We start from the raw sequence: 26,615 nt of genomic DNA, 5'->3' as shown, positions 1-26,615 counted from the left end.
ATGCAAACCCATAACCCCTCCATTGAATTAATAATATAAACTGATGTTTAAAAATCTAGATATGAAAATAAGTTACAATGGTATGGAGCAAAGAAGATACCACCCTCTCCACCAAAATTATGTCTTTAAAGCTTTCAAAATCATTTTATCTTGATAGTTTAACTATATGTGGAACTGGAGCAACAGCAAACTGGGAGCTACTACATATGTATTTGAAATCAGCAGTCATGCATTCAATCAGTCCCTCTAAGATGAATATATTCTAGGGTTTGTTGTGGCAGTTGATGAGCAGTTAGTTACAAGCAGAAGATGTTGCCCATTTCCTTCAAATCCAGGAAAATATGAAACAAAATGTGGAATGAAACATAATTTCTTAAGTGTAACCCCCCCCCTTTTCAGTGCTGGAGATGGAGTCTACCTTAGCATCTTGCTTGTGTGTGGTGGTGCTCTACCACTCAGCCTCTAAGTCCTTATAAACTACCTAATTAATTCTTTTTTCATTATACTCTTATGCTTAGTTCTGTTAGTGCGTTGTTTGTAAAAGAGCCAATGGCAGCTGTCTTACCCATGTGAGGGCCAATGTGGCATGGATGGAGCTTCAGAGCTCCACTGGGGCCTCTCATCAATTCTGGCAGTACTGTTCCTCTCCAAATCTTTGCCTACTCTGAGACTGATGAATGATCAAGCTTCAGAAGAGGAGTAAGGATGAAGTTGTGCTGTTCCATGCTTGCCTGCTGAGTTTGAGAGCACTGTGTGCAGAAAGCCTAGAGAAAACAAAAACCCTGCATGCAGCAGAGCCTTTGTTAGGGCCCTAGTGCTGTGGCATTCACATTCTTCTGGCTTTGACTCCTTTATGTTTGGAGCACTCCCAGATGCATGGCTAGAGGATGTCATGCCCTTATCCCACCTGGCGTGTGCTGTCATCTCTTTGGCATTTGAAGCACACTTGGGGCTTTATCAAGAATTCAAAGAAAGCATTTGTGTGTGTGTGTGTGTGTGTGTGTGTGTGTGTGTGTGTGTGTGTGTGTGTGTGTGTGAAATCAGAAGTAATTTATTTTTGTGCGTCTTTTCTTACTGAGTATAAAAACCTTAAAATTATAAATCAGAAGTATGAAACATGAACAGGTTATAGGCACTTTTCTCTGAACTCTACAGAAATAACTACGGTTAACTTTGGTATATACTTTTTTTTCAGATAGTCTGCTTTGTCAGTATTCATGGCAGCTGTGTTTCATGTGAGAAGTGTATTCCTGGGGGCTCCACATAGTTAGAAATTTGCACAGTTCCAGACCAGTCTTGACAAAGGAAGGTTAGAATTACTGTTTAATCAGCTAAAGTGGTGCCACCATGTGGCAACAGCATAAACTCCATTTCTAATTCTCTTGGCTTTCCAGCTACATGATGGTATTTTAATTTGGGGAAACTTGCAGTATTCCACTGCTGTACATAAGCTAGGTTGAAAATGTCATATTATTAGAATTCAAGTTTATTTAAAATGTTATTATATTGTGTTAACTTAAAAAATAGGGTCATGTCAAACAAACAAAATCCAGCCCCAAATTTCTTTTATAAAATTCAGACAATATAATTTGGGCATTCTCTCATGCAACAAACACACTTTTGTCTCTTTCTTTTTAAAAGCTATGTTTTTTTTACAGTACAGTGGTGCATTGTAATTTATGTAAGTAGTCCACTACATTGATGGCTACTTCTTTCCAAGGACATGATCTCTTGCTATCAGGCCTCAGTATCAGGACAGTGAACAATGCTATGTTGTTCTCAGTGTCAGAGTATTATAGCCAGAGCAAATCAGACTTCTGCCACTTGGGGACCATCCAAGCTGAAATCACATGCCTTTTTCTGTTCCCAGAATACGTGGTTCTGTCGCTGAATAGGCCTTGTCTGTGGCCTATATGTGGGCTTCTCCCGAAGCAGGTGCTGAGACAGCATTTGCTCTCTAAGCCATTTGTCAGGAATGTAGAACCAGAGAACCAGTAGTGGAAGTGGGATCAGCGAAAGAAGCTTGGCCAGCTTAGTAAAAAGGCTGTGGAGCGAGGACTGTTCATCAGAACTGTCTTGGGTAAGTCTGAAGTGGCTTGGCCTTTATACCTTTTTTCTCAGTCATTGGATTCTGGCCACCCTACGGGTGGCATGAACTCAGTTGAGGCAGGTCTTTGCAACTGGAGCAGACCCTATAAATGACCTGAAAACTCCAGGCAGAAGCTGTTCTCTGAAGTGGGATCGTGGGATCTGAGCAGCACATCTCTGTGACTACCACTGCTCTCTTACCTCCTCCCATGTGCACAGCAGGTAATTCAGGCAGCTTTGAAGACTTCACATGTGAAGTCTAGGTCAGGTCGGGGAGTTTCCGATGGGAGAACCACTTTGGCCATGTCACCTAAGGGTCAATGGCAAGCAGTTCCCTGCTGGGACAGGTACTAGGCTGAGAGGCCTAGCCTTATCAATGCCTGTTTTCCACCTGCTGTGGGGGGAGGGGAGAGAAAGAGAGAGGTCTTTCATATTGCCGCCTATACCTGCCTGAGGTACATAATGGCACTAAGGGATTCGACTTGGTCATTTCTTCATGAGATTGCAGATGAGCTAGTTTCTGTCACTCTCCTTCCCAGTTTTGTTTCCTTTGCATGTTGGTAGACATGCCCTTCAGGTTACCTCAGGCCGTTATTTGAAAACAAGACTAAAGGAAACCATATTCCCAGGTTACAACCACACTGTTACTACAGTTGCTTGAGCGACTCAAGCTAGGTCCCACTTCTATGGGTCCCATTTCTATAGGTCCCACCTCTATAGGTCCCACTTCCTGAAGAAGAATCTCTGGAGACAGACCATTGTTAGTGCTCGTTGTTTTTCCAGTGCTGTGAGTGACAGACATTTAATAGGGGTTTACTTCATTGCCTAGTTGTATAGCTGTGTGGATCACCCCGTAAGCATAGATAAGAATTCTGTTTGCTTGGGTAAGATGTGTGTTTGTGTGTGTGAATGTGGGAGCATGTGTTTCACTTTGCCTGTGTGGTGGCCGGAGATCAACCTCCATCTCATTTGAAACAGAGTCTCTTGGTCTTTTTTCTCCAATATAAGTCAGGGGCTTGTCTCTACTCACTGTCTCCTACTGTGAGGCCTAGGATTACAGATACTTTTTATTAATTTTTTATTTTAATTTTTTTCATTTTACATGCCAGCCACAGTTCCCCCTCCCTTCCCTTCTTTTGTTCCCCCCCCCCATCTCCTCTCCCACCTCCCATCCACTCCTCAGAGAGGGTAAGGCCTCCCTTGGGGACTCAACAAAATCTGACATATTAAGTTGAGGTGGGACCGAGCCCCCTACCCCCCATCAAGGCTGAGCAAGGTATCCCACCAGAGGGAATGGGCTCCAAAAAGCCAGTTCATGCTCTAGGGATAAATCCTAAGCCCACTGCCAGGGACCCCACAAGAAGACCAAGCCATACAACTGTCACCCACATTCAGAGGGCCTAGTTTGGTCCCGTGCAGGCTCCCCAGCTACCAGTTCAGACTCTGTGAGCTCCCACTAGCTTGGATCAGCTGTACAGACACTTTTTTAAATGGTGAAGTATTTTATATAATTCATTTTTATATCTAATAAGTGGGTACTGTTTATAATAATAATAATAATAATAATAATAATAATAATAATAATAATAAATTCTCAGTACATTCCAACCATAGTTTCCCTTTCTTCTATTCCTTCCAGTCCCTGACCCACTCCCTTCTCCAGATCCACTCCTTTTCTGTTTCCCTTCAGAAAAGAGCAAGCCTCCCAGGGATGTCAACCAAGCACGGCCTAACTATATACAATAAAACTAGGTACAAACCCTCATATCAAGGCTGGACAAGAAAACCCACTAGGACGAAAAGGGTACCAGAAGTAGGGGAAAGAGTCAGAGATATCCCCACTCCTACTGTTAGGAATCCCACAAAACACCAAGCTAACAACCATAACATGTATGCAGAGGATCTAGTACAGAATGTCGCTTTAAGCCTCTATGAGCCTTGCTTAGTTGATGTCTGTGGGCCATGTTCTCCTGATGTTCTTGATCCCTTTGGCTCCTACAATCTTTCTTTCTTTCTTTCTTTCTTTCTTTCTTTCTTTCTTTCTTTCTTTCTTTCTTTCTTTCTTTCTTTCTTTCTTTCTTTCTTTCTCTCTCTCTCTCTCTCTCTCTCTCTCTCTCTCTCTCTCTCTCTCTTTCCCTCCCTCCCTCCCTCCCTCCCTCCCTCCCTCCCTCCCTCCCTCCCTGTCTCTCTCTCTCCCTCCCCCTCCCTCCCTCCCTCCCTCCCTTCCTCCCTCCCTTCCTTCTTCCCTTCTCCTTCCCTCCCTCCCTTCCTTTTTTCTTTTGTTACATCTCAACCAGTTTCTCCTTCCTCCTCTCCTTCCAGCCCCTCCCTCCTTTCCTTCAAATGCCCACCCCCCACCATCCACTCCCCCTCTTCTGGTTCTCTTCAGAAAAGTGCAGACTTCCATGGATATCAACCAGCCATTGTATATCAAGTTGCAGTGAGACTAAGTACCTCCTCTTCTATTAACGCTGGATGAGGGTCCCAAAAGCAGGCAACACGGTCAGAGACAGACCCTGCTCCTACTGTTAGGAGTCCCACAAGAACACAGCTGTTACATATGTGCAGAGCTCCTATAATTCTTTCTCCTCCCTCTTCAGTGGGGTTCCCGGAGCCCCAAAGGGAGGGACAGGATGGAGATCTGCAATTCGAGCTCTCTCCATCAGCTGCCAGTGGAAGCCTCCACAGACATTTTTAAATGTAGGTCCTTACTCTTCCTTAGTAAGCCATCTCACTGGCCTCTAGTGGAAAAGGTTTAAGCTCAGATCTGATCTTTTTCTCTGTCTCTCTATCTCTGTCTGTCTCTCTGCCCCCCCATGTGTGTGTATATTGGAGAAGAGAATCAGCTATAGCTATAGCAATTTTTGCCACCTCTTGATTCATACAAAAGCTTACACTATCCTATCTATGCAGTTTGAAATTTCAAAATAAAAGTCATAAATAGCAGCAAAGCAAAACAAGCCAACCGCACCAACATTGTTCTCCAAATATACATTTAGGAAGCTGGGCATGGTGGCACACACCTTTAATCCTAGCATTTGAGAGGCAGAGACAGGCAGATCTCTGGTCTACACAGTGAGTTTCAGGATAACCAGGGCTAGGTGGAGAGAGAGTATCTCAAACAACAAGAACAAGAACAACACACGTTTGGATATATTTCCTGTCTTCCTTTTTTCCAGACAGGGTTTCTCCATGTAGTTTTGGTGCCTGTCCTGGATCTCGCTCTGTAGATCAGGCTGGCCTCGAATTCACAGAGATCTGCCTGCCTCTGCCTCCCAAGTGCTGGAATTAAAGGTGTGCGCCACCACCACCCAGCCCATCTTCTTAAAATACCAAAATATATAATAGAGCAATCTGAATATTTGTCACTTCTGGTTACCTTGATTGAATATCAACAACATTTCAACTATAATGCTCTCAAATAAAAAAATTCTTCTAATATTTGTTAACATACAAAGGAACAGATTTTCTTCTGGGATTTTCATCTGTACTTGGTTTTAGCGGGTTCTCCCCCTCCAACTCCTCTCTTCCACCCCCTTGAATCCTTCCACTCCCACAATTTCTCTTTCTACTGTCAAGTCACATGTGTTACATTGCCTTCCTTACCCGTCCCTTAAACACTCTTTTCCCTCTCCTATGTCCCTTACCGGCGTCTTCACATGCTGCTTGTCCTGGCGGTGGCTGCAGTGTGTCTCCCTACTTCTTCCTGTTTCCCCAATTCTCCTCTCTCTTTGTCCCGCCTATACTTCCTGCCTGGTCACGGGCCATTAGTGTTTTATTTATATAGAGTGGTATCCACAGTACTTCCCCTTTTCTTTTTTTTTTTTAAAAGGAAGGTTTTAACTTTAACATGGTAATATTACATATAATAAAACAATTATTGAGCAAGAATTACAGTTACAATATTAAAGAAGATGTCCTATCTATCTTATATTTGTGAGTTTAAAGTTTTATATCTAACTTATCTTTTATCATAACTGAGGAAATTACAACTATCTAGTCTTTAACCACATCAAAGACCTGAGAAGGAACATAATGGTACCTAAGAAATGGTAGATGGATGCAAGCAACTTTCGGGAATCTTGTAAGAGTAGAACAAGACAGCTGGGAGCCTGGACAGTCACCTAATGTTTCTCAGCATTGTTGGTGCATTCAAATTGGCTACAGGCCTAGAGTATCTGACAGACCATTTTCAGAAGCAGGATTTCTGAAAGACCATCTTACCCTGTCTTGGCAGAGTACAGTGGTCGCTTTCCTTGTGTCCCACTTGTCCAGAAAGGACAGCATTGCATTTGTACTGTCAGCTGTCAAGGCAAGGGCAGTTCTTTGCCCAGTAGGCCATTTTGTGCCAAAAAGACAAACTTCCAAATGGAAATGTCTTAGAAGCCCAACATTCTCTCGGGATCAATTGGTGCAGCCAGGAGCAATTGTGTCTCACGTCAACAGAATTTTAAGTTATTTAAATGCCATATTCTCTAGGTCTATGAAGTGTTTGAAGATTACCTATCTATCTGAAATATCTCTATGTATACCTAGAAGACTTAACTAACATGGCTACAAATATGATTATCATAGATGACTAATTATTAATCTATTTTAATTATCCATTACAATTTTAAATGAGTTACATAAACAATACCTCAAACAAGAATAGAAATATATATATACAGTATAACAAAATTAATTCAAGTTTGTATCAATAAACTAAAATTTATACCAATGTAAAACATTTTAAACATAAACTAAAATCTATACCAATGTAAAACATTTTAAACAAGTTGTTCTTTAAAAGTAGGTTCATTAATCTACCCTTTTATCTTATCATCTCTATATATCTATATCATATCCCCTTTTCTTTTTTAGAAAGAGACCACATTTATAATCAACCTGTTTTAAATAAAAATATTGGTTTTTCTCTGTCCCACACCAGAGGGCTCTTCTGATTTGGGACACAAATCTCTTAACCATTTTTTTTAAAGCAATATGTCTGGGTTTAGAGGGGGAGTGAGCCAATTCCACCTCTAAAGCCAGCTTGGTATATTTGGGAATTTGGGCGTAGCATCTCTTACTACTTCCTGCTGGAGGGGGGCGCTGTATCTTATGGGGACGCAAAAGAAAATTTTAGGCCTATGGGGTAGTCCTTGAGGCTGTATTGTGGGAGCCAGTTGCCTTGAAACCGTTCTGGATGTTGGATCATCTGGGCCATGGTGTCATCGGATATCTTTCAGGGGGTCTTGGCTGGTCAAACCTGATGTATCTTAATATGGAACAAATCCATAGCCTCTGGCTTTCTGTGGAAACAAAAGCAGAACCTCTTTTCCAAAGCAACATATCCTTAAATCCAAATTTTGAAGTCAAGTTACCTTTAAAATATACATATTAGTTTAATTCAACATCTTTTTTGATCAAATGTTTTTTTGCAGTTAAAAATCCCAAAGACAACACAATCCAGATTGTCTGTGTAATATTCATCTTTACGTGGATTTTTACATTAATTTTTTGTCTCTTTCAAGCCTACGTATATTTTACACACATTGTAAACGATGTTATCTGAATCAGTCTTTTTGTGAGCCTATTGCTTTAAACTGCATCCTTCTAAGCCTGAAACAGCGCTGTGGCTGCTGGCTCCGCCCACTTCAGCTTCCCAACATGGCAGTGGTACGTTTTCCTCCAGCTCTGGGAGTCATCAAGTCTCAGAAATAGTGGGTCTAAGCTTTTATCAAAGCAGCATGTAGCCCAGAAACCTTTTTTTTTTTTTTTAAATACTAGTAAAGACTAAATCTACTACACAGCATAATGTGCCTCTGGCGTCTTAGACGCCTCATTCCCGCCATACTGCCGGTCAAACGCACACGCCAGGAACCGGCCAGTGTTCAAACCCGCGTTTTGCAGCGTCTAGCTGCTCATATGAGACAAGAAGCAGGAACCTGGTTTTGGCTCTGTTTAGAATTGGTTATTAAATATTCTCAGGTTTGTTGTGCCCAGATCGTGACCCCCAGAGAGACCACCAAAGACGAGCATGCCGGAATGCAAAAGCAAGGTTTAATTCTGGATATCCAAAAGCAATACAAGCCTAGGCAGGGACTTCGTCCAATACATCCAACGCAGTGGAGGCTGGAGGAAGCGCCCACCTGTCTGCAAGCTCAGTTTTTAAAGGGAAAAGTCACAAGGTTACATCATTTAGGGGTGCTAGTACAGGTACAATTCTGATTGGCTCGCTTCTAGGGACTTCTAGAAATTACTTCTAAGGGAGTGGTTGCCTGCCACCATTTCTCATTGGCTGCCCTCAGGTGGGGGCATTTCTGTGGTCAGTTACCCTGGAAACCAGGGAGAGGACATTCCATAGTCTGGCAGGCATTACCTCGTGACTATCTTGTGGCTCTGTACTTTTACACTTCCTGGTTTCTGGAATCTGAACTGACTGGTCTCAGTAACTTCTGGCCTGTTCCAGTAACTTATGGCCTGTAGCTGAAAGGAGCAGTCTTAGGCCTTTAGTTTTGGGGTGAGAGCATTTTGGTCTTATTTTGGTTCCACATTTCCCCCTTCTCATGTGCCTAATGGAACCCAATCATGGGTTTTGGACAGTTAGCTCCTAAGTATCCCTCTCTAATAATGGCCATGTATAGTTAGCCATCTTGTCTCTATGCCAGGGAGTTTCATTTTGACCCAGCATTTCAGCCTTTTCTGAACAGGGAACATGGGTGACGTTCTCTTCTGGAACTGCTTCGAGCTGGCATTGGGGCGCCGATATCAGGGGGCCCCAAAAGGCTGAAAAGCTAGTCAAAGACTGAAAAGCTAGTCAAAGACTGGGCAAGGGGGCATTTGTCAGAAGCATGTAACTGCCTGACCCCATAGGGACAGGGAAGAACCATGTCAGCTGGGCTGGTCCACGTCAGCTTTTAGTAAGTCTGGAGCTCACAGTCGTCTGGAGCAGTGGAGTCAGCGACTGAAACCTGGAGGTGACTGCCAGCTGAGTAGAAATCTGTTGAGACAAATTTAAACTCCTTTTGACCTCTGTGAAGTGGGTCTAGGTTTTTATGACTCTTTTGTTCCTTTGAGGCCTACTTACAAAACGACATAAAAGTTTTAGATACATTAGTATTACCAATCTATACTGAAATCCATATTGTCTGTAAAACAGCAGAAGTGGACTCATGCCTTTGAGTCCCAACAAGAACTACAGATTTGGGTTAAAAGCTTGTGCATTTTCCTTCTGTCCAGAAAGCCAGGTATAAATTGGACAGAGATTTTTGGCCTGATGAGAAGCACTTTTAGGTACAAAACATTGAGCTTGTGACTGAACAGTAAGTAGTCATTGCTCTACCAGCTCATCAGGACTCCTAAATGTTAAGCTCTGAACCATAGAACAGGAGAGTAATCTGAAACTTATCTCATTTTGGACTCATATCTGAACCTTTATGACTTACTTAAACTTTTATATCTTAGAACATTTTCCTAAAAGTGAGCTAACAAGCTAGCTATAGCCTTGCAGAAGGATCTGGTTGATGCTGCCATGCTGACAATGTTAGAGCTAGCCCAGCCATCAGTACTATCAGAAATCTGAGAAGGATAAACTATATGTGAGTGCAGACCAAGAAGCTTCCAATTCTATAAATTACAGGGACCAATCCCTACCCAGGTCTCCATACCGTTGGAGGCACCAGTCAGAACAGCATCAATCTTCTTCCACCATCAGGTCCATAAGGCAGAGTATTTTTCCTGTGGAATAGGGACATGGAAGACTGACCTTGATCAGGCAAAAGGGTGCAATCAATTCCAGTGTCCTACTGCTCATCCACAGTCTGGGCTGGGTCCTGGTGGCAGGCGTTTCACTGGGGCATCTTGCCCTGTGGTCAGCGTTGTCATATTTCAGGCAGAGACGTTGTGGTGCCTCGTACGTCATCTTCTTTGGAGACCTTGGGTCACTGCTAGGATCTGGAAGCCTGTCTGATATAGTAAGCTTTTAGATCAACATTTAAATGCCATATTCTGCAGATCTCTGAAGTATGAGGGCTGTCCAGGTATATCTGAATAGACAAACTTTGTTTCTAATTACTTGTTTCAAGCTAAACCCTGAAAACATATGCAAGGGACTGAGTAAATGAGTAAACTTACATCAGTACTTACTTACCCTGACTACAATTAAAAAACTTGATTACTTATGACTGACTATTTATGTTCTCTAACAGTCTACAAAAGTAGCCTAAAAACAATGCTTTTAAGTTGAAGCTCTTCTAGCATCAAATACAGGTTCAGTAAAGAAACCAAAACAAAATATCATTATACAACATTCTTAAGCCTGAACATACCTTGGGTAAGAAGAAACATTTTTTTAAGCCATTGGTTTTTAACTATAAAAACTGTTCTTAAAAGACTGATATCTCTCAAATGTCTTCCACCACTGCAACTAGACTCTTTTTGGAACTCTAGTCCTGCCATACATTTGCAAACCTCAGCTGTTTCCTATGATTTCTTTATGTTGCAAAGTTTGGCTGCCAGAGCAAGGTATATTCCTGTATATAAAAGCATTGATGTGCAGCTTTAATATTATTTATTAAACATATGTTGCCATCTATTTAAATTCTCTAGAAACTTACTGTTGAACACTTGGTAAAGACATAAGTATTAGGTGTTAACCCGAGTAGATCTTTATAACCTTAGTAAAAGATGGCTGCCAGCCACATGGCTGCCCATGAGGTCACCAGCCAAGATGGAGGGAGCCACGTGGTTGCTGTTCAAAGCTCATTTTTCTAAACAATAATTACTTGCACACATACACACAGTTGGATCCAAGTTACACACATACATACATACAGTTAAAGCTTGCTTACATTTTCAAGTCACATGCCTGTATACATACACACATAAGCAGTTTGCAAAATCATTAGCCATTTTTAAGATGAAAACCAATAAGAATTAACTTTCAAATTCAGTATTTGCAGGTATAAGAAACCATAACAAACAGTTTACATCACATCCCCTCTGACCTTCTACAACCTTCCATGTACCCTCAGTCCGTTCCTTTGATCCCTCAGACATTTACTCCAGACAATTTCCACCTTTTCTTTTCCTTCAAAACAGAAACTCTTACCAAAGTCTTTCTTGTGATTTCCCTCAGTACTCTAGAATATATTGTAAAGTTACAGTATTTTAAACAAGAACAGAAATACATGCACATACCATAACAAGAATAACTCTCAATTTGCATCAGCACTGTACCGCAGACAAGAAACTGTTGGTGACATTCCATTCTTGGAGCCAGACCTTGATCAGGTTTTAGCCCCAGGGCAGGTCTTGGGAGCCCCACCCAACAGCATGGAAGAGGAGGACGGGGAAAGCGGGGGAAAGCATGCACCATGGAGACAAAAGATTGCTGTTAACCTCAGACCCTCAAGTACACGAGAACGGCAGACTGAAAGTGACTCCATGCCCTGGCTGGGCCCACAGACCTGTAGGCCACTCCTCAGCTGTGACCCTGGAGGGGCAGTTAGTTCTCCACCAGCCCCCACACTGAGCTCTTTGAGGCTCCTGCTGGCTCCCGCCAGTTCTGCTCCATGTCCACACAGGAGCCCAGCCAGAACCTGCCCGCCATATCTGAGCCCCACAGTGCTCACAGCCCACTCTAGCACAAAGCCATGCCTACTTCCCATGCAGCCAAGCCTCTACTCCACAGCTTTTTGAGCGAGCTGGGGCCCCGAACCCGCTGCATCTAGGCCCCGTGATGCTCACGGGCCGCCTAGCCCTCTCAGCGGCGCCCTGGGTCCCTGAAGTAGCAGCTGTGCAGCCGCTGCCTGCCGGCTGCTGCCTGCTGCCTGTGCTCTGGTCAGAGAGAGCAAGGAAGCAATGTTAGGTTAGTCTGTGCCAGTTCAACCACCGAAGGGGTCTCCATCCCTTCGGCTGGCAATCGGCCCACAAGTCCCAATGCACACACAAGCTCAGGCATAAAACACTCACACATGTGGCCACAGTTCTCACACATTTATACATTTATGAAGGTATAACAAATAACACTGACGAACAAGATAGGCAGACAAAAAGGAAGAACAAGGGCCCTACAGATGGTCCAGGCAGACGAGAGTCCGGAGAAGGAGCCTCGATAATGCCAAAGACCTACAGATGGGACAGGGACAATTCAACAGAGTCTCCCGATCCCCAGATGGATCCAAACAGACGGACCCCTCACGGGCATCTCCCGATCCCCAGACGGATCCAAACAGACGGACCCCTCACGGGCATCCTAACAGACGGACCCCTCTCGGGCGTCCTATGACGGGGGGACCTGTGAGGACCCCCGCGTCCTGATGAGGGGTTGGAACGTCTTCCAACTCCTCCAGCGTCACCTTACAGGCGCGTCCGCCAAGGTGAGCCTGTCAGATTCAACCGCTGGCTTCGGATAAGAGAATGAAAGTAACAGGAAAACACAGACAAGAAAATGGAGCGCTCTTACCGATCGGTGCAGATGGACCTCCGGAGCTCTTAGGTGTCCCGGCGGGGGGTCTCTGGGGATCCCGGAGAGCCCCCAAATGTTGTGCCCAGATCATGACCCCCAGAGAGACCACCAAAGACGAGCATGCCGGAATGCAAAAGCAAGGTTTAATTCTGGATATCCAAAAGCAATACAAGCCTAGGCAGGGACTTCGTCCAATACATCCAACGCAGTGGAGGCTGGAGGAAGCGCCCACCTGTCTGCAAGCTCAGTTTTTAAAGGGAAAAGTCACAAGGTTACATCATTTAGGGGTGCTAGTACAGGTACAATTCTGATTGGCTCGCTTCTAGGGACTTCTAGAAATTACTTCTAAGGGAGTGGTTGCCTGCCACCATTTCTCATTGGCTGCCCTCAGGTGGGGGCATTTCTGTGGTCAGTTACCCTGGAAACCAGGGAGAGGACATTCCATAGTCTGGCAGGCATTACCTCGTGACTATCTTGTGGCTCTGTACTTTTACACTTCCTGGTTTCTGGAATCTGAACTGACTGGTCTCAGTAACTTCTGGCCTGTTCCAGTAACTTATGGCCTGTAGCTGAAAGGAGCAGTCTTAGGCCTTTAGTTTTGGGGTGAGAGCATTTTGGTCTTATTTTGGTTCCACAGGTTTAAGGTGGAAACTCGAGCCGTTGGGCGCCATTTGTTGCCGGAGGGCTTCTCTCCAGGTTCCCCAAGCCCCGCAGTCCCACAATCCACATATAAAATAATCACTCAGACGCTTATATCACTTATAAACTGTATGGCCGTGGCAGGCTTCCTGCTAACTGTTCTTTTATCTTAAATTAACCCATTTTTATAAATCTATACCTTGCCACGTGGCTGGTGGCTTCCCAGCGTCTTCACATGCTGCTTCTCCTGGCGGTGGCTGCAGTGTCTCTCCTTCTTCTTCCTGTTTCCCCAATTCTCCTCTCTCTTTGTCCCGCCTATACTTTCTGCCTGGTCACTGGCCATCAGAGTTTTATTTATATAGAGTGATATCCACAGCAATCCAGGGACCCACAGCCAGACATTATGCAGAGAGTGGGAGACCTTGGGACACTCAGCCCTAAATCAAATCCCTCCCCTCAGGGCTCAGGGAACCCCGGAGAAGAGGAGGCAGAAAGAGTGTAAGAGCCAGAGGGGATGGAGGACACCAGGAGAACAAGGCCCTTCAAATCAACTGAGCAAAGCTCCTCTGAACTCTCAGAGACTGTAGCAGCAAACACAGGGCCTGCATGGGTCTACACCAAACCTCTGAATTCAGTTTAGTGTTTTAGGGGACTCCTGCGTGTGTTGACAAAGGCTCTTTGATTCTTCGGGTCAGTCCAGAAGCCCTGGGACTTCCATGCTTTCACCTTGTGATTCCAGAGCTGAGAGAATATTTCTCTAAGTATTCCTAGTCCCTATGTGATTGTGGGTTAATCGCCATGGTCAATGGCCTGAGCAAGGGCTTGCACTAATTGCACCAGTTTAGTGTTTTTATGGGATTCCCAAATGTGACAATGAGTGGGTCTCTGATTCTGATGTTTTCTCTTTGGCCCTTTTCCTTCATTTGTTTAGTCCAGTTTCGATGTGTTAGCTTTTGTTTTATCTTATTCGATTTTATTTTGTCATGTTTGATTGCTATCCCTTACAAGCTTGCTCTTTTCTAATGAGAGACAGAAAGGGGGCGGGTCCAGATGGGAGAGGAACTGGGAGAAATAGAGGGGAGGGAAATTGTATTCAGAATATGTTATGTGAGGGGAAAAATCTATTTTCAGTAAAAGAAAAAAAAAGAAAGGGCTTTTGTTTTAGTCACATATAATTGTGGTGGGTGCAGACCCACACTGGTACTACAATTTTTTTCTTCTTTATGTTATTGTACTCATGGTTAATCAAAAAACGTTAGACCAGCAAAAAAAAAAAAAAAAAAAAAAAGTGCCCAAGGCCCAGTGTGGTGGTGTGTGACTATAACTCCAGTACCCAGGAATTGGAGGCAGGAGGAACAAAGCTTCAAGGGCAGCCTGGGCAATATCCTGTCTTTAAAAAATGAATTTTACCAAAAATGAAAAGTTTCAGACAAAAGTAAAGAAAGTGTGAGAAAAATCACTTTGCAGGCTGTGATAACTGCTCATCACAGCTACAATGAGGCATGAAGTGTGGAATTTCACAGTTTGCCAGAACCTGAAGATATGGAACATTTCTTAATACATTTCTTAAAAATCTAACCAATAAGTAACAAAAGCAACCATCAGCAAACCAAATGAATAAATACCTGGTCTTTTCCGCAAAGTTTCTTCTTTTGGGAATACAGATAGAAATACATGCATGCATATATGCATGTATATATGCATGCATACAGGCACTCAGGCATGCATCCATGCACCCACACATTTTTATAACAAATCCTTTGCTTGCATATAAATGTAAAACCCCAACCTTCCAAAGTGAAAGAAATCTATAAAGCCTGTCTATGGCAGGAAATTTTCTGTTTTTTAATTAAATACCACTTTAAGAAAGATAAAACACATCATTGCCAAAGACATATATGTATTGGAAGTAGAAGAATTCATATTCATATTCATTATTACTTTTTTCCCATTTGCCATTAATTTTTAAAAATGTAAGTCTTCTGAAATAATGGAGAAGAAATATAATCAACATAATTTTATAAGTTAAGACACTAAGAAAGAGCTAGAGAGATGACTCAACCATTGCTGCTCTGGCAGGGGACCTGAGTTCAGTTCCCAGAACCCACAAGGCAGCTCACAACCCTTTGCAGCTATAGTTCCAGGTATTTTGACGCCCTCTTCTGGCCTTTCATGGGCACTGCATGCACATGGTGCATATACATTCATGCAGGCAAAACACTCATACACATAAAATAAAAATAAATACATTCCTTTGAATAAGACTAATAATAAATAATATTTGAGTAAGATTAATAAAAATAATCTATTTGGGTCTGCAGGATTCTAATTTGAAAATTAGTTTTAATAGTTACATTTAACGGGCACAAACATACATAGTCAGCCAACAGTTATCTAGGAAATTCTTTAGTCATTTCAATATAAAGAGTCCTTGCCATAGAAGCTTTTAAATGAATAAATGATGAAATTAAAGCAACCTGATTATACATAATCTTAGATATGTATTGATTGATGTTTAACCTTTTTTTAGTTTAATGTATTTTAATAGCAAACTTACAGGAACAGCACAGAAGACAGACAACATTAAAAACATGTACTTGCATGTAGGATAACTCAGTTAGAAAAGTATAGTGAATGGATGAAATCTACTGTATGATAAAAATGCTACAAACACCATTTAGTTGCCATCAACAAAAAATTTACTTATTTAAAAAAAATCCAAATGCTGACATTGTCCAGAAAATTTTAACAGGTTTATTTATAATTGTTATAAAGTTGAACTGTTGAAATGTGTTCACTGAAACATTTTGCTTGCATTAATGCTTTACATTTTGCATTTATATTAAAAATTCACACACAAATGAAAATGGAAAAACTGCCAATACCTGATTTCTGTCTCCTATTTTTCCACTCGCAATCATATACTTTTTGACCCCATGGAAAAAATATCTAACATTCAGAACTACTGATAACAGGAAGAAGAGGAAAAAAAAATTTGAGAATGAAATGTTTCCCCTCATAGTGGACTCTTAAGCACGTTCTCCGCATATGCGGCGTGCTAGCTGGATATCTTTTGGCATAATTGTTACACGTTTGGCATGGATAGCACACAGGTTGGTATCTTCAAAAAGGCCAACCAGATAGGCCTCACTTGCCTCCTGCAAAGCACCAATAGCTGCACTCTGGAAGCACAGATCTGTTTTGAAGTCCTGAGCAATTTCTCGCACCAGACGCTGGAAGGGGAGCTTGTGAATCAGAAATTCAGTGGACTTCTGATAACGTCTGATTTCACCGAGTGCCACAGTACCAGGCCTGTAAGGATGAGGTTTCTTCACCCCTCCAGTAGAGGGCGCACTCTTGCGAGCGGCTTTAGTAGCCAGTTGTTTCCTGGGTGCTTTACCACCGGTGGATTTGTGGGCAGTTTGCTTTGTACGAGCCATGGTATGGGCACCTCTTTACTTACCCCCCTTCTCCTTCGGCTGGAGCTCTGCAAGCGAGAGGCGGCGCTGGCATTAGGGAGCGGCGGCGGCGCGGCGACGGCTGTGAACACAATTCGATGTTTAACTTTTAAATGATCATTAGTGTCAGCCACTCATGCTTTTGAAGATTTCGTTCATTTCCTATAAAAACTCTGAACCCCAAAATGCTAAAGAAAATTTAGGAGAATTTGTACACTCATGCTTCTAGGTGCTGTTTGAAAGGACACAATGAAGGTTATCTTCATGTTAAATGGCATTTTATAGAAATATCATAAGCCAAGTCTTTCTAGAACAAGAGGCCAGTCTTCTACAAATGCAAGTAAAAATCCATTGTCCTATCAACTCAAACCTGACAAATTTAAGGTCATGGCCAATCTTTCTTGTTTACTTGAATATGTTTGCCACAGTTGAGATGAGGTTGATTTTTTTGGGGGGATTTTTGTTTATTTCTTTCTTTGTGTTTTTGTTTTGAGATAGGTCTCACTAAGCAGCTCTAGTTCTTCTGGAATTTGCTGTGTAGACCAGGCTAGTCTTAAACTCAGAGATCTCCCTGTTTCTGTTTCCTAAGTGCTGGGATTAAAAATATGTGCCACCATGCCTGGCCTGAGATGTTATTTTTATTAAGTAAAAAGAAGAACTTTGTTACAGCCTACAATACAAAAATGTCCCTACTAAGTTTTCTAAAAATACTTACCTTCATCCATCTGAACCTTTGTCTGTTAGCTCTTGTTTATTCAGAATCTTTGTATGTTAGCTTTTATTCATTCAGAATCCATATTTACTTGACCTAAATAGGAATGGAGTTCACATCACTGCTATCTTGGAGGAAGATTTATTAAGCAAATAAACAGTATAAGTTATATATGAGGATTTGTGAGTAATGCATATAGCACCTTCCAATTTAGAAGTCATTCTTTATACACATCTAATTTATCTTTACAACCACTCTGTGAAATAGACATTATTGTCCTTATTATATAGACAAGAAAACTGGAGCCCAGAAAGCTCAGGTGACTTTCTCAAGGTTGTACAGATTGAGTTGCAAATGAGGATAGTTTATTCTATTTTATTGTTTGAACAACAGAAGTATTTAGTATCTATTGGTCAATGGTATGTAAAAGGTGTTATCTTAACTCTTTTACATGTATCATCACACTTAATTTATATAATTAGACTGTAAATTTATCATTCTCATTTTACAGATGAAATTATTTTGCCTCACATAGCTAAGCAACTTGTAGAAGACCACAAAGCTAATAAATAATGTTGGAGTAAATTTAAGCTAAGAAAACAAACTATATTTTAGAAAATTAAGTTATATAAACAAGTGTTCATCAAGAGGATTCTATATCCTGCTATAGAGATGCTTGTACATCCATGTGTATTATTATTATTCTTTTCACAATAGCAAGGAAATAGGATCAATTTAGAGGTCTATCAGCAGATAAATAGATAATGAATATGTGATTTTATTTACACACATAAATACACACTGGAATTTTTTTAGTTATAAAGAAAATTAAGTTATGAAATTTGCAAGAAAATTGATGGAACTGAAAAATATTATGCTGAGTAAGGTACCCCAGTTTCAGAAAGACAAGAACCACGTATTCTCTCTCATATATGGATCATAGTTTATTTTTCCTTACATAATATATCTTGATTATGGTTTCCTCTCCCTCTACTCCTCCCAGCTGCTCCCCACCTTCCCTCCCACCTGGATCCACTCCCTTTCTGTCTTTCATTAGAAAACAGGCTTCTAAGGGAGAGTAATAAAATAACATATAAGTTAAAACAAAACGAACACATGGGAATTGGACAAGACAAACAGAGAGAAAAAGAGGCCCCCAAAAGGCACAAGAATCAGAGACCCACTCATTTGCACACTCAGGAGTCCCATAAAAAACATTGAACTGGAAGTAGTAATATACGCAGAGGATCTGTGCAGACCAGTGCAGGTCCTATGCATGCTGCCTCAGTCTCTGTGAGCTTGTATGAAATTTGCCAATCATGATTTAAAGGGCCTTGTTTTCCTGGTGTCCTGTATTCCCCCCCCCACCCCCCGGACTCCTACAGTCTTTCTGTTTCCTCTTCCCAAGGGTTCCTTGAGCCTGTTTAGGGCTGACTGCTCCAAGGTCTCTCACTCTCTGCCTAATGTCTGGTTGTGGGTCTCTTTACATGATGGCTGAGCAAAGCACTGATCTGTGAGTAGAGGAAAATGTCATCAGGAGTCAGTTTATTGCTACTTTTTTTTGGTAGCAGTATTTGGTTTTACCCTAGGTCTCTGAACAATCTACTATCAGGTTCGTGGTCACCCAAGCAGTGTCAGTATGGGTTACATCTTATGGAGTGGACCTTAAGACAGATCAGATATTATAGGTTGGTTACTTCCACAAGCTTTGTGCACATCTTTCAGGCAGGACACCATTGTAGACCAAAGGGTTTGTGCTAGCTTTGGGCAACTTTTTATTTTATTTTTTAAAATTTTTTTTTTCGAGACAGGGTTTCTCTGTGTAGTTTTGCACCTTTCTTGGAACTCATTTTGTAGACCAGGCTGGCCTCGAACTCACAAAGATCCACCCGCCTCTGCCTCCCGAGTGCTGGGATTAAAGGCGTGTGCCACCACCGCCCGGCTAACCTTGGGAAACTTTTTTTCCTTCAGTTTTTCAAGACAGCGTTTCTCTGTGTCTCCTTGGCTATTCTGGAACTAGCTGTGTAGATCATGGAACTATCTCTGTACCCTAATTAGGACAACTTTTTTTTTTTTTTTTAAGATTTATTTATTTATTATGTACACAGAAGAGGGCACCAGATCTCATTACAGATGGTTGTGAGCCACCATGTGGTTGCTGGGAATTGAACTCAGGACCTCTGTAAGAGCAGTCAGTGCTCTTAATTAGGACAACTTTTTAAAGTAAGGAATTTCCTTTTATTGGTATTCTCTACTGTATTGATTACTTAGTATCTGTCAAAATATACTTCATGGAATTTCTCGTTACTACAGTTTTGGCTTATTAAATGTCTACTTAGTAAAGGGCATTGTGTTAAAAACCTCCTGTAAAATGATAAAGGGCAGTAACCATCACTGCCTAGTTTGGTCCCTCTGCAGTCTTCCCCTCTCCAGTTGTGATCACGGGGGCTCACTAAGGTCCTTATTCTCTACTTCTGAGCACACCATAGGATTGCCCTTCCTGCCCTCTTATTATCCTAGATGGGACTATCTCACTATTCTTGTGAATGTACTTTGAGCTGAAATGGTGAGTACCACTTCTAGGCCTGATTCATCAAACATCACTCATAAACTTCCAAGCATACTCCTTTCACCTGCGTACTAGGTACTCTGGAGGGGGTAGAGAGAACTCAGAAGCTCTAAAAGACAACAAAGTCACATAGTAGAAAGAACCTGGGCACCTGAATGTTGGCCTGGAGCATATAGTGTTCCTCCCCATTGTACTCCAAAGTTCATGCTAGACTGTGATATGAATGAGAAATAAACTGATAAGCCATTTATTATTAATCCACTAAGATTTTTTTTTTTTGGTTTTTTTTTTTTTTTGGTTTTTCGAGACAGGGTTTCTCTGTGTAGCTTTGCGCCTTTCCTGGAACTCACTTGGTAGCCCAGGCTGGCCTCGAACTCACAGAGATCCGCCTGGCTCTGCCTCCCGAGTGCTGGGATTAAAGGCGTGCACCGCCGCCGCCGCCACCACCACCCGGCCACTAAGATTTCTTTTAAAGCAACTAATTTCCCTTCATTAATAAGTGTCAGATCTGTTTCTCCTTAGCGAGCTGGGGATGAACACTTGACCTCTCAAGGACAATAGTTTCCTCGCTGACCAGTGACTCCAAGTTCATATCAAAATCTGTAAGCCACATTTTTTTTTTTAACACAAGCCCCCGGGAAACTGATGCTTGGCTGCACTAGTTTATTAGATATACCTACACATATCTGTATTCTAGTCTAGTCTAGGTTCAATCTGGATACAGCACCGCTACACTTAGACTTATGAATCCTTTCTCCATCTTTGACATTGTTAGTTACCAAATCTTTTTGGTTTCACTATTTTAATATATTTAAAAATCAATCTCTCCGACTCCCAGACCTCTCTATCTCCCCTCCTTCCCTCTCTCATTCTTCTTCATCCAAACTGTTGTCTTGCAGGATCCAAGATGATCTGACTCCTCTTTCAAAGTTTGTACCATGTCTTCCTGATGCACACCCTCTTCTCAGCTGTTGGATGGGAGGACCTTCGTAGTTTTCTGATGGATGCAGTTTTAGAGTTAAAGAAATGCCAAATTAGCATATTGGTTATTTCAAGATGAATCACTTCAGGAAGAATAACTTCAAGAAGAACCATTTAATCTGTGTTTTCCTACATGCATTAAACCATAATGACTTTTTTTTGTGAGGTATAGTCTTGGTCACCAGACACTGGTCATAAAAGCTGCAGTGAATTTGAATAAACAAATTCCTTGAAGTAACTTTATCTTCCACTAATGTCTGTTATTCCACTGTATTTCTTTAGTGGCATCCTTAGAATTTACTGCCTTAGTCTATATCAAGCTGACATGTTCTTACTTCATTTATTGTTCTTTGTCTAAGAAGTACAAACACAACACATCATATTGGGTCATTTCTTTGGATTTACTTCTCATGATAATCTCTACATCACATGTATAATTACTAAAAATTTAAAACTTTTGTCTTATTAATCAAGTTTTTTATTAGTTCAAAGAGCCTACAAAAAACTTAAAGGGAAATTAGGGAACCTCTCTCCTATACAATACTTTGGGATTCTTTCCACATGTTTTTTTCAGAGGAGACTCCTTGAACAAGCCACAATGCAGGTGAATTAAATCCTAGTCTCTTGGCAGAGTGTAGAGCTATTGACATTTTACTTACTTACTTATTTTTAAGATTTTTTAAAATTAAGTGTTTATATGTGTCTCTCTGTGTGTGCACACGTGAGTACAGATGCCCATAAAATGTAGAAGAGGGTGTTGTATCCCTTGGAGCTGGAATTATGGGTGATTGTGAGCCACACAGTGTGGATACTGAGAACCAACCCAGGTCCTCTGCAAGAACAGTATGTTCTCTTGCCTTCTGAGCCAAATCTCCAGCCCAGCAATTGGTATTTTTTTAATCTCTCCAGGTGATTTGATTGTGCACCCAAGTTTGAGAACTAGCACTTTAAAACTGCAAGTGAAGCATCACTACTGAACTGAACTGAGAAATATTCCTTAAACCCCAGTTTGATCAAATTGTTCTCTTTGTTTCCAGAATATCATCTGTGGTTTTCTACCACTATGACCACAATTCTGCATAGAAATTGCTGATTTACTCATCTATCCTTGTTAGAATATTCTGAACTCCTTGAGATGCCTGGAGCATTTTTTTGCAGTGACTTTGTCTCAAGTACATAGCATAATATCTTGCACAAAATGAATATAATAAATGGAAACACAAATTTATGAAATGTTGGCAGGCATTATGCTAACATGTTTTCATGTCACCTCAATCCCCACAGCAATCCTGGGCCATACAGATTATTATCCTTGTACTACAAATGAGCAGGATCAAGGATAAGAGAGATGCAGTGATGTACCCAGTGACAGAGCCTGTAGCAAAGTACAGGATTTAATCCCAGATCTTCTAACTCCTAATTTAGCATGTTTGTATCTATGATTGGCAAGCAGTTGAGAACTGCTGAATATCCAAATTACCATAAACTTACAGTGTAAAGCACTTACAGGTTCATGGTTCTTAGAAATATGCAGTGTTTTTGGATATTCAGCAAATAGAACTAATATAAGTGTTGTATAAGAATCAAGGATTATTTTTACCAATCAAGATTCAAGACCCTAGTGCTCACACACCTTCCTTCAGCTGACCAATTCAATACAAAGGTAAGTGCTTCTGTAAAGGGAATTTGCAGGTTCAACTAAAATTTCCAATTGGGCTGGAGACCATCATAGAATTCTGCCTACTGCATTGCCTTATGTTTTGTAGAACTTTATCTTCACATATTTGATTTCATTTTTATCTTTTTCAATAACCATATTAAATAGACAAGAAGGTATTCTGACCACTTTATAATATATGTGAAGAAGTTGGAGTAATGAAAAGCAACCATTTTGTACAGATGAAGAATTAAAACCCTTTGTCCTTCAGTGCTCTGACTTGCAATGCCACACACCATGTTGCTTTAAAGAATTTTAATCTAATCTGAATATAATAGAAATGAAGCACAATCTCAATCTTATATAAATGGGTTTGTTCTAATGTAAGAAAAGTTAATACCAAATATATTATAATCCATTTCTACAAATGTTCACACTAAGGAAGAATTAATCATGCTATAAAAATGGTTTTCAGTAGAGCCCTTTAAATCATACCCATTATCATTAGGTCAGTGACTAATGATAACTTTTTTGTGTGCTTTTGTGCCCACTATCGAAATTATTTATACTAGTAAGTGCTCTTATGTGTGGAAATAATTTAGTTAAAGTCATCTGAATTTGAGTTTAAATTGGCTTTCATCTAATTTTAGTACTCATTTTGATATTTATTGATTTTTCATGAGCATATTTAGGTGAGAAGTCAAGTGTGTGCTTAGAGGATGGCTGGGTATATATGTGTGCATGCATATGTGGATATTTATATATAAACACAGCTGATTCAGAACTCAAATAGAAGCCCAAATCTGTATTTTTTTTGTAGTTGCACTGGCATATTGACATATTGGGGTCATCTTGACAGAGTGAATCAGGTAGAGATGGAGTGTGTCTATACCTATATATGTATGTTTAAGATGTATATGTCCCTGTGTGTTTCAAAAGATACCAAACAAGTGAGGAAAAAGTTGCAAAGTGACAAAGATGGAGATCGTACTTAAATATCTGGCTGTAATGGTCATAAATTCTCCAGTGTGTGACTATTAGGGAAGTCGGCTCCTTCACATGGAATTCAGCTCCTACGTCCCTTTCTACCTTGGTAGTGCAGCCACCTGAAGGATAGGTGGCGATAGCCTGAAAGAGAGAGGTGTTTCTGCTCTGCTGAGTTGTCATTGTCTTTTCCATTTCAGAGAGGACACATCTGTGCTTCTTCCCCATGAATGTAGTTATGAGCAACAAGGGGACAGATTTGAGGCTTCTGCATTCTCCTCTAAAAACAACAACATGTACTGACAAAATTTTCTCATAGAAATTTGATTCTGGGTGTCAGAAAGGCTTTATAGTTCTTTGGACTGAAAGTGTATTTTGGGAGGTATTTCTTTAAAAAAAATTAGAAGCAGATATCCTTATGACATTTTAATACATTTCTTTTTTTTTTTTTTTTTTTGGTTTTTCGAGACAGGGTTTCTCTGCATAGCTTTGCGCCTTTCCTGGAGCTCACTTGGTAGCCCAGGCTGGCCTCGAACTCACAGAGATCCGCCTGGCTCTGCCTCCCGAGTGCTGGGATTAAAGGCGTGCGCCACCACCGCCTGGCTGGACATTTCTATCATTGTACTTTGTTCTCATCAAGCCCCCACTGCCCTCTCTGTTCTCTTGGCCTTTCTTGCCTATCCCCACATAGTCTCCCCGTTCTGTTTCATTACCCTTGTTTCCCTCCCTCCCTCCCTTTAGATGTCTTCCTACCTTTTCATTCGGCCATAACTACTTTAATGTCACATATATATTTAAATCTAAATTCTGTATATGAGAGAAAATATGCAATATTTATCGTTCTGAGTCCTACTTTATATATTTTATACACTTTTTTACTTATACTTTATTTACTTTTATACACTTTTTTGCTGTTTTACCCATTTTCCTGCAATGTCATCACTTTATTGTTTTTTACAGCTGAATAAATCTCCATCGAATATATATGCTACATTTTGTTCATCTGTTGACAGACATCTAGGTTGGTTCCAATCCTGGCTATTGTGTAGTAATAAATGTGGATTTATAAGTATCTCTGTCATATGACATCTAGAGTGGTTTCAGTTTTAGTTTTCTGAGAAACTTCCATACTGATTTTCCCAGTGTCTGCACTAGTTGACATTCTCACCAGCAATATATATATAGCTTGAGGGGTATTTTGAAAACATCTACTGAAAAGGATATTAGAATACCAGAGGATCTCTGAGCAGGGCACAGGGTTTCAGAATTACTTATATGTTTGTAGTCACTTGGGTTAAAATGTCTGGCTATTAAGGCAAAAATATGCACTTTGAGGGATGATAATACAAAGAGTGAGAGTTGACCCGCAAGAAGTCACTTGAGTATTGGATAAATAACTTTATTTCTATGTAATTGGCAAAAGATCAGTTCTAATTCCCTTATTTGTGAATTTGACCTTTCTTTCACATGAGCCATGCTACCAAAAAGCTACCATCAGAAATGTCTAAGGAAGTATCCTCTTTCTGTGAAAGACTGACTTTTAAATTTATGTGTATTCCATATAGGTCTCTCTGCCAGTATGTTCATGTGTGACTGCACGTTCCTTCAAAGTCTAGAAGAGGGCATCAGATCCCCTGGAGCTCAAGTTACAGGTAGTTGTGGGTGCCTGGAACCAACATAACTCCTCCTCTGCATGCACATTGTGTGTTCTTAACTACTGAGCCATTTCTCTAGTCCCATAAAGTAGTCACCTTAAAAATATTCAACCAGTTTTATTGACTCCACTAGCTGAGGAACTATTCACAGTTGATAGCTTTTGAGGGAGACAGAATCAGTTATTTCTAAGGTTGTGACTCCTGCTACTTCAACCATGATCCACTAGAGGGCCCCACACCTAGGAGTGTATCAACAACGCAATTGAAATTATTGGGTTATAAAAAGTAAAGACGATTTGAAGTTGGGAGTGGGGGAGCGTGTGGTGGATCTGAAAGGAGTAGGAGTGTGTGTACAAAATACATTGTATACATATAGGAAATTCTTTCAAAAGTAACAATATATTTAAACAAATAATAATCATAATACAATTTCAACTAATTCACAATATTTGCTTCCTGTGACTAGGAAAATCTCAAACTCACCCCCTACACACACACACACACACACACACACACACACACACACACACACACACACACTCCTAAATTAAAAGATGCACAAATCCTGCATATATACAAATATAATTAAAGATGAATCAAATTCTATTTCTTCTGGTCTTGATTGAGTGATTAATTATAAGAATTTAGTAATCCTAAAATGAGCTCAGTTCTGTTAGTTAAGAATAGAGTGATTCCTTACAAGTCATTCTGCCTTTCTGGTCCTCAGTGTTTTCAGCCATAAAATGGAGGACAATAACACTAATGCTTACTTTATAGGGTTATACTGATGACTAAGTGAACAAATTTCAGATATGTATTATAGTACCTGGAATTTGGTATTCAATAAGTATTTGTTATTGCCATTCTTAGAATTAGCTAGTTATAGAAGTTGACATGGATTGCTATATTTAAGTCCAAGAAGGACCCTTTGCCTTTAAAAGACAGTATTATGATCTCTGCCATTTTCCTAGATTTACACACTGAAAAGGTATTTTTTACTGTTTTGTTTTGCTCATATTTGCCCTCCATCACTCTCCCTTGTTTCCTCTTTTTTTCTTCCACTAGTTCCCTCCTTTTCTTAAAAATTATCTTTGTTCTGCTTTCACACACACACACACACACACACACACACACACACACACACACACACACACACGGTTCCAAATATGAGAGAGCACACAGGCACTTTTTGTTCCTCTAACCTCTTCCCTTTAGACTTCGTAATCCTTCTTCCCCACATGCAGATCTAATTTTCTTTCTTTCCCTTATTTTCTCTAATTTTCTAAGTAGTCTCATTGTGTGTCCTATAGGTCATTGAGCAAATAGAAGAAGCAGTATAGATCAGGGAGGAATATGGGTTTGGATCTTGCCTGGATTTAGCTGAGATTTTATTTCCATCATGGAAACCATACTATAAAGGAA

The 26,615-nt window shown here is 40.8% G+C and overlaps 1 protein-coding gene across 1 annotated transcript; it reads right to left on the bottom strand.

Moving 5' to 3' along the window:
* Positions 1-16,108: 16,108 nt before the first annotated feature.
* On the bottom strand, positions 16,109-16,647 carry LOC102922471 (histone H3.3A-like). The gene has a single exon (XM_006981560.4). It carries the CDS (start codon positions 16,615-16,617, stop codon positions 16,207-16,209), a length of 411 nt encoding a protein of 136 aa, XP_006981622.1. The 5' UTR covers positions 16,618-16,647; the 3' UTR covers positions 16,109-16,206.
* Positions 16,648-26,615: the final 9,968 nt, after the last annotated feature.

Source organism: Peromyscus maniculatus, chromosome X, assembly GCF_049852395.1.
Source record: "Peromyscus maniculatus bairdii isolate BWxNUB_F1_BW_parent chromosome X, HU_Pman_BW_mat_3.1, whole genome shotgun sequence".
NCBI lineage: Eukaryota > Metazoa > Chordata > Mammalia > Rodentia > Cricetidae > Peromyscus > Peromyscus maniculatus.
This window is presented reverse-complemented; position numbering and strand designations above follow the sequence as displayed.